The following is an 8,540-nucleotide window of genomic DNA, read 5'->3' as shown; positions in this document are numbered from 1 at the left end:
TCATCTCCATTCAACAGGGAAGCAGATGCTTCATATATTTGCAAAGTGCCACCTTGGCTCCTGTCTTTATTCTGCACGTGGTGTCTCCCTTCGGAAGGGCATTAACACGGCATTCGATGCTCACGGTGAGCAACAGCCCAGACTGCATTCGTTCGCGTCCCTCTTCCTTCTGGCCCTGTCCCTCCCTCATCACTTCTCACCCCATATGTCCTCAGCTTGTCACTTGGCATTTCTCCCCCATTCTCCTTCTTCCAATTACATGTCTCTATTTTTCCAGATGCCCAGAGCAATTTGGTTTGCCTGGCAATCCCCGTGTCTCGGGCTCCTCCCGGGAATATCGTAAAACAGTAGGAAAAAACACTGAATGTAAGAGCCAAAGCTGGATCCCCAAACCTGCGCCACAGTCTCCTCCTAGGTAGTGTTGGGCTTAGTTATTTCCTGGCAGGGCTTCTCACATATCCCAGCTCCGTGTGTAACTTTGAAGGAAAGCCATTCGATCAATGTCTGAGATTAGATTTCACCCTGGGGCAGCAATGTGATTTCCTTAATCAGAATTTTACCAAAGCAGGTTCCGAAATCTCACCGCCCAGGTTCAGATCTTAGCTTCACCACTTCCTCGCTCTGGGGTCATGGGCAAATCGGGGATAATAACAGTGCCTGCTTCGTGGGGTTGTGGGGAGGATGAAATGAAAAAACCCCGAATAAGCAAAGAGCTTGGCCGAATGCCTGGTTCAGAGCAAGTTCCCCAAAAGAGCAGCTATTATTAATATCGTCATTATCGGAAAAAAATTAACATGGATTCTACTTATCGATGTAACCCCTGCTTTATCCCCTTCTTTGATGCTTCCTCAACATTGCTGAGATAAAGAAGTTGATTTTTTTTTGTAACCTGTTGATTTCCAAGAAGAAATACTGATTTCCTGGAGCAAACTATGCTAAGTACACATTTTTGTTTTGGTTGCAATGGGGGACGGTGGGAAGGCTACTGTTTGAGCTTTCACAAGTGAAAACCTCCAAGGTGGGTTTTTAAAAGACCTTGCTCTGCTTGGCAGTCAGAGTTCAAAGCCCTGGTGGGAAACTGTAAATGCTAGCCTTTAATTGTAAATGAACTCTCCAGCAACAAGGGGTACAGAGTCAAGTAAACATTAACAACTGATTCTGCTGTTATCAGTAGTTTCCTTTTAAAATCCAGTGCCTTCCATCCCCCCCCCCCCCCATTTTGCAGACCGTTTCTGAATTGAAATACATCTTGGGGAAAACTGGCTGAGGTCATGAGTAATGGGGTTGCCCACAAGGCTATCCCTGCAGTTGACTTCTCTCCCTTTGTCACCAAGCCGTGTCTTATGAAGCTGTCTCTTTGGCATATATGTCCTGCCCAGGGGGCTGGCCCAGAACTGCAGGGTTTTACCTAGAGAATTTGTTTATTTTATTGCAGGAACATAAGATGTTATCTAAGGTGCTTTGACACGGCTCATAATATTGCTCTCCCTCTGCATAAATAGCAAATTCTTTCCGTGTTAACACTGTTCATGTCTCAGGCAACAGCTCTTCAAGGCTGTGCTGGAATTATAGGCCACTTTGTTTGTGGAATAGCTTGGGAAGCTTGGCACCATTGATTTGCATCAGTGCCTCCGGAATAGCCTTTGCCTTCTCCTTAAAGATACTATCTAAACTGTGAAATTCATTAAATAGCCCCAGAAATGGATCAGGTTATTTAACACAACATCCCTAATGGCGCAATATCTCAGCTGTCTGCACTGATAGTGAACATTGTCTTGGACAGTGTTATCAGCCCAGGACACCCGCTATGAATATTGATCCCGAGCTTGTTACAGCCATCAGTTGCCATCAGGACAGGTCAGGGTGGGAACCCACCTAGCATCAAAGCAATTTAAAGACAGCACTCAGGCAGAATTTTAATGCCCACGTTGAAAAAACAAATCAACTCCATGCACAAAGGGAAGGTGGCTTGCTGGATATGGATATATTTATTATACAGGAACACCTCGGGTATAAATACATGGGTGAGGACATTAGCGAGTGAACACAAGGCCAGATTGTACCAATCGGAGGTCTCACTGCCTCCTGGTCATTCACAAAGCCGGTGGCCAGAAAGACAATTCCCTAAGGCCTCCCCCGCCCCTCACCAAATTGCAGAATTTTGCCTGTCTGTTGGGTGGGGTGGTTCTCTCTAAAATGGGTGAAAGGGAGCATTTTCTATTCCTTCAATGCTGCTGGTACACGCTACAGTGTTTCTTTTGCATCATCTATTTCCAGAAGCCAAGCACATAACCTGAGCTGCACTGAACACACGTATTAGAAAGAGAGATGATGGGGCGCCTGGGTGGCTCAGTTGGTTAGGTGTCCGACTTCGGCTCAGGTCATGATCTCGCGGTCCGTGAGTTCGAGCCCCAAGTTGGGCTCTGTGCTGACAGCTCAGAGCCTGGAGCCTGTTTCAGATTCTGTGTCTCCCTCTCTCTGACCCTCCCCTGTTCATGCTCTGTCTCTCCCTGTCTCAAAAATAAATAAAACGTTAAAAAAAAATTTAAAAAAAAAAAAGAAAGAGAGATGAAAAAAATAATAATAAAGGGCCAGGAAAAATTCTTAATAACTAAAAGAAGTTATTAAAGATTGAGTCTTAAAGAACGTGGCCTTTATGTGTCCTTGACTTTGTCTCCAATTTGTTGCTTCTCCCTTTTTTGCTCCTTTTCTATATGTGACACCTGCGGACCTCAAAGGAAAGGGGATTCGTATCATTGAAACAAAATTCTTTTGAGGCAATTTATAAAGCGAAAATGGAAATGACCCAGGCTGGGATGGCTCTCAGCTGTCTGCAGCCATCCCTGTCCCTCTGGTTTGGGTACGAGGTGCCTCTGGAATGCCAGCCCATCTTCCCGTGAAAATGGCTTCAAGGTTGCCAACAGGAGAACAGAAGAAGGACTATGGGATGCCACAGATGCCCATTCTGGAGCTAGCTACCTTAAGCAGATCTCTTTCTACCCTGAAGAACCTAGATATGAAAAAATATGAATGTGGGTGGGAAAAAGTAAAAGGGGGCTGGGATCAATATAGGGAGGGAGGGAGAAAGAAAAGGAAATTAAAAAAGAAAAAAGCGTGTGATCTGGGTGAGAAAGAGCTGTCAAAGCAGAAAGCAAAATACCCTAATGGGTATGTGTTCAGGAAGGTTCTGTGATGTGCAATCCAGGGTCCTGGGTGCCACTGTTTAGTTCCAGGGCCACCTTCTCTTTGGTGTTCAGAGGGCGTGCATTCCCTCTGGTGGGAGGTGGGCCAGGGGGCTCGGGCAGGGCACTTCCTTTCCTGCTTTCCTGTAAAAGCACAATCCATCAAGGCTTTAGAACGAGAGCTGGTTTGAATTTCGGCGGGGCTTTAAAGTCGGCAGGGAATACAGGGGCCGCCTCTGGGAGGGGCCACAGGTTTGAATGAGAAAAGCTACAAGAAACCGGCAGATAGGGTCTTCGCTTCAACAACAGATGGGATTAACAGCGCCCCACCCACGCCCGCACTTTAATGGGCCAGTTTCCCCACCTCTTCCTACTGCTACCTTCTCGGACCATATTAATTGCCAAGTCATTGTTTGGGAGCCCCATGGGGCAGGGAAGAAAGGAACAGCAGAGTTTGAAGTGGTTCTGGGAAGAGGGGTGGGAGAAACCTCAGAATTTGCCGCTGGGATAAATACTTACAGCTCATAGACCGCTCCCCAAGCGATGAGAGGAAAAAGGAATGTTAAGATGGACCCGGCTGGGGGAAGTTTCCCCCAAGGACTGATGTGCATCATTCCATGGGACCTGGTGGGGCAGATGGGAGCCCTTTCAATTATCTCTGTTCTCTGACTTCAAATTCAAACCAGACAAGCATCTTTTAACCTTTTTCCTCCTGGGGCTAGAAGGAGATGAGGGTCAGAGATGCAGCCTGGGTCCCAGAGACCCAATTTCTGTTGCAAATGATTGAATCTGTAACTGTGAAGAAGGGCTGAAGGGCATCAGGGTTATGCTTGGCGTCTCAGCGAGTCGGGGGCAGCCACCCTCGCCTGGCTCACCGGGCCTCACCAGGGCATCTCCCTCCCCTGGCTTTGAACCCGCAACCTGACACGGTTTCCACAGCGGCGGGGCACCCTGGCGGGGGGCGGTTGGACCTCTCCCCAAAACTCCTCCAGCTCTCCTGACCCTGCTGGGCTAGGCTCCGGCTGGGGGCAGAAGGGAAGAACTTTCTCCCTCCATTTCTGAGATGGCAGGATACACTGGAAAGGATACAGGTCCGGGAAAAGAAGACCTAGGTTCGAATCCGGACGCTGTCACCAGTCAACAGTAACCCTGGGCAACTCCTCATCTTTGAACCTCAATGTCCTCATCTTTAAACGGGGATGATAGTTTTGCCGGGCCACTCCCACCTCACAGGGATGCTCAGAGAATCAGACGAGATCGCGCAAGCCCGGGGGCATTGTGAACCGTAAACCGTGAGAACGTTAGAGCCTTTCAGTCCGAGGTGACCAGGTCTGAGGTCACCCCTGTGATCCACAGGCGCGGCAGATGTGCTGAGCGTTGCCTTCGAGTAATCAGTGCTGGCCTCAATTACATCCCCAATTCAAAGTCACGGGGGAAAAGTCACAAACGCAAGCGCAAGTCAGTGTGTGTGTGTGGGGGGGGGCGGGGGTGTCCCCCAGGAGGGAATCGTCGCGCGATCCGTCGCTCGCGCACGCCAGCAGTCCCCGTGGGTCGGGCGGAGGCGCGCGGAGCCGGCGGCGGTGTAGGGGCGGGCGCGCGCGCCGGGCTCACGCAGGCGCCCCCGTGCCGAGGCGAGCGGCCCCCGCGCGGCGCGGGGCGGTCGTGGGGCTGCGGCGAGCGCGCCCTGCACGTGGTGGGGGCCCGGGCCGAGCAAGTGCCAATCCCGGCGCTGCGCCCCCGCGGCTCTCGCCCAGCCCCGCCCCCGCGCCCCCCTCCCCGGCTTCACTTGGCCGCCGCGACCCTCCTACTGGCCGGAGAGCGGCGGCCCCGCCACAGCCGAAGGCAAGCCCCAGCGCGGCCATCCCGGACCCCGCGCCGCCGGCCTCGGGCCCGCGGGCGGCGGGCATGCTGGCATGGCAGGACGGCGGGGCCAAGGCGGCTCCCGCCCACCACAAGATTTCCTTCTCCGTCCTGGACATCCTGGACCCGCAGAAATTCACCCGCGCTGCGCTCCCGGCCGTGCGTCCTGCTCCTCGGGAAGCCAAGAAAAGTTTGGCAGAGGCCGAAGCGGGGAAGGACGCCAGCCCGGGGGACTCAGCTCGGCAGCGGGAGACCCCTGGTAAGGATGCGAAGCGGTCCCCAGTTCCGGGAAGCCCCAGCCCAGATGATGCCACGGGGAGTTGGAGGCGCGCGGGGGGAGAGGGGGAGGGCAACCGGGGACAGAGTGAGCGGCCCTTAGCGGAGCGTTCGCCAAAGGGAGAAGGCCACCCGGGACGAGGTACAAAGTGTTGCCTTGCCTCTGTGTCGGAACTGAACTGAGGCAGAAAAGAGGCCCCCAGCATCCTGGGTCAGGGATTTGCCTACCAAAGCTGGTCCCTACTCACCGGCCAAGTCACTAAGCGCCACAGTTCTATTTTTTTGCTCGGCAGTGGAAACTAAACAGCGGGCGTCCACCTTAGTCCCCAGGCTCACTCATTTATCGGGCATTTAATGCGCCCGCTGCGTGCCAGGGCCTAGCCTAGAGACCGGGATAAAAGTCAGGGAAAACTTCACAACCCACGAGGCAGAGAACATCATGAATACTGCCTCCATTTTATGATTGAGGAAACAGAGGTGAAATCATGTGGAGGGGTCTTCGTGAGTGCGAGGTCAGGTTTAAGCACCGCGTGCCCACTTCGAACCACCCTTCCCACCATAGAGACACCTGCAGAGATGCCGCTGCCCCAAGCGCTCTCTCTCCCCAGACCCAACCATTGACTGGGGTGGGAGCAGGGATGGAGCGGGGCGAGGGGAGGCCGCCGTGGTCCTCTCTCCTCGAAACATTTTGACCTAACTCTGGTGGACACTTGATGAGAAGCCTGGGAGAGTTTGTGTCCGGAAGGTAGGACAAAAGACAGCAGGATCCGTGCTGGGTTGAAGCGTGGGCACGAGGCTCCCTGGAGAGACGCTGACTCCGGGCGCTGGTCCGAGAGACGCTGGATGTGGCACAGCCCCCCGCTTCTCCTCCCCAAGTTTGGCAGTGATTGTCTGGGCCTCCGGGCGCCTCTGGCGGCTGCGCTTGGGCCAGGGCAGTCTGCCTGGTAATTGTTCGGATCGCCCCTCGGAGGGGCCGCTCTCCCCTCCCCCCACCTCCATGATCGATATTCTATTACTGGCGCCTGCATATCTCCTGCCCGCAGCTTGCAGGTACCGACTTCAAACCCCCTTTCCCTGTCTGATCCTAATATTGTTCGATTAAAACTTACCTTTAATAGATGACATCTATCGATCCGGCCCCGCACAAATCTGAAACTCTATTAACACGGCAGGAGAGAGAAGATGGGAAAGAGGGAATTTCACTTTAAGGCGGGGGGGGGGGGGGGCTTAATAACTTCTTTTTTAATTGCTAGGAGTTCCAGACCAAAATAGGCTTCTAGCGACCAGAGAGACACAGCCCTAAACGCACTTGACATTTCGATGTCTCAACGTACAGTGATCCTACCCTCCCAATATTGTCCAATATGGTCATTATTTTTTCTTAATGCAAGGTGTCACTCATTCATTCAAAACCCACTTCTTGGAAGTCAGCCAGGCGGCAGCTGAGTAAAGGGCAAGAGGATCCCGCACCCCTAAACCCCAAATCCTGGCTTGCGAGGATGTGTGGTCGCGGGGGTGGGGGAGGGGGGAGCGCGATGCCGGAGAGGGGCCGACCTGGGGCCTCTGAAAAAGAACAGGAGGAGGAGGTCTGGGGACCCGGAGGGGCTGGGTCGTGCGGGGCTTCTGGTCACCCGCCCCTTTTCCACTAGATGCTGCGGACCGCGGCGCGGGCGCGGCGTCCCCCTTGGAGGGCTCGGAGGCCGAGGAGGCCGAGGAGGAGGAGGAGGAGGAGGAGGCCGAGGACGCGGGGCGGCGGCGGCGGAGGGAGCGGGCCGCGCGCCTGGAGGCGGACCCGGCGCGTTCCCCCGAGTCCCGGGCGGCGGCGTTGGCGGCGGGGGAGCGGGCCCCCGGCGGGCTGGCGGGCTCCCCGGGCTCGCCCGACTCCCCGCGGCCGCGGCGCCGGCGCACGGAGCCCCGCTGCGCCAAGCCCAGGCGCGCGCGCACCGCCTTCACCTACGAGCAGCTGGTGGCTTTGGAGAACAAGTTCCGGGCCACGCGCTACCTGTCCGTGTGCGAGCGCCTGAACCTCGCGCTGTCGCTCAGCCTCACTGAGACGCAGGTCAAAATCTGGTTCCAGAACCGCAGGACCAAGTGGAAGAAGCAGAACCCGGGCGCCGACGGTGCGGCGCAGGCGGGGAGCGGCGCGCCCCAGCCCGGGGCGCCCGGAACGGCAGCCGCGGCGGGCGGCGGCGGCTCGGGAGGCAGCCCCGGCGCCCCCGGGCCGGGCGCGCTGCCCTTCCAGACTTTCCCTTCCTACTCGGCGGCCAACGTCCTCTTCCCAGCCGCCACCTCCTTCCCGCCGACGGCCGCCGCCGCCGCCGCCGCCGGGGGCCCCTTTGCGTCCTTCCTCGGACCCTCCTACCTGACCCCTTTCTACACCCCGCACCTATGAACCTGGAGCTTCTCGGGGGTCCACTTCGTCGGGACTCACAAATGACTGGCGTCGTCGTGTGGTCCCGGTTCCACCGAGGGGCGCCGACGTGCACGGCCCGCCCCCTCGTGGTGAACGGGTGTCTGCGCGCCGCTTCCTTTCCAGCTGTGGGGAGGCGCCACCGGAGGCCAGGGAGAGGCCGCCTGCCGACTCCCGCAGCGCCCCTTGCCGCCGCGCCGACCCCCTGAATCCACGAGATCCGCAAAGGGGATCAAGGATCTGCAGTCTTTAAAAGTGCCCCGAGATGAAGGCTGTCCTCAGAGCTTAGCGTTTCTGAACTTGGCTCTTCGCTTCGGGTCAGGCTCCATTCGGTTCAAGGGCTCCTCTTGAGGGTCTGGGTGTCCCGAGCAGGGCTAACACTGCCGCGCTGCGGGGTTGCAGATGCCGGGGACCCGAGACTTCCTGCCCACGGGTCGCTCACAATTAGGACGGAACCTTCGAACATTTTAGCTCACACACGTGGTAAGCAGCTTGCCCTTTTCGGAGCGGATGGTCTCCCTTTTCGTACTTGATTATTGGCCCCAAACCAAGGCTTCCTCCCAAATATTGAATGAGCTGGGTCCACGAGCACACACTGGCGCGGTGAAATGGACTATTTTTCAGATGCACAAATTTCTACGTTTTTAGATTTTCATTTCAGACGGGGACTTGAGCACAATTCTTGTTCCAAACGGACTCTCCTGAGAGACTAGGTCTCTTCCTTTTCTGAGAAGCCCTAGAAGTCTCTGCTAGGAAACGTAACGGCTTTGTGGCCCGCAAATAGTGAACCAAAAGCTAGGAGAGCGGAGCTC

The 8,540-nt window shown here is 55.6% G+C and overlaps 1 protein-coding gene across 1 annotated transcript; it reads left to right on the top strand.

Moving 5' to 3' along the window:
- The first annotated feature begins 5,087 nt into the window (after positions 1 to 5,087).
- Positions 5,088 to 7,710, top strand: NKX1-2 (NK1 homeobox 2). Its single transcript, XM_042907700.1, has 2 exons — positions 5,088 to 5,301; positions 6,968 to 7,710. Exons 1-2 carry the CDS (start codon positions 5,088 to 5,090, stop codon positions 7,708 to 7,710), a joined length of 957 nt encoding a protein of 318 aa, XP_042763634.1.
- The last annotated feature ends 830 nt before the right edge of the window (positions 7,711 to 8,540 follow it).

This window comes from Panthera leo, chromosome D2 (genome assembly GCF_018350215.1).
Source record: "Panthera leo isolate Ple1 chromosome D2, P.leo_Ple1_pat1.1, whole genome shotgun sequence".
In the NCBI taxonomy this organism is placed as follows: Eukaryota; Metazoa; Chordata; class Mammalia; order Carnivora; family Felidae; genus Panthera; species Panthera leo.
Note: the sequence above shows the minus strand (reverse complement) of the source record. Positions and strands in the feature narration are given on the sequence as shown.

Coding starts and splice junctions, on each gene's coding strand:
- NKX1-2 (XM_042907700.1), top strand. CDS start 5,088: ATGCTGGCATGGCAGGACGGCGGGGCCAAGGCGGCTCCCGCCCACCAC. Junction 5,302..6,967: donor TCGGCAGCGGGAGACCCCTG/GTAAGGATGCGA, acceptor CTTTTCCACTAG/ATGCTGCGGACCGCGGCGCG.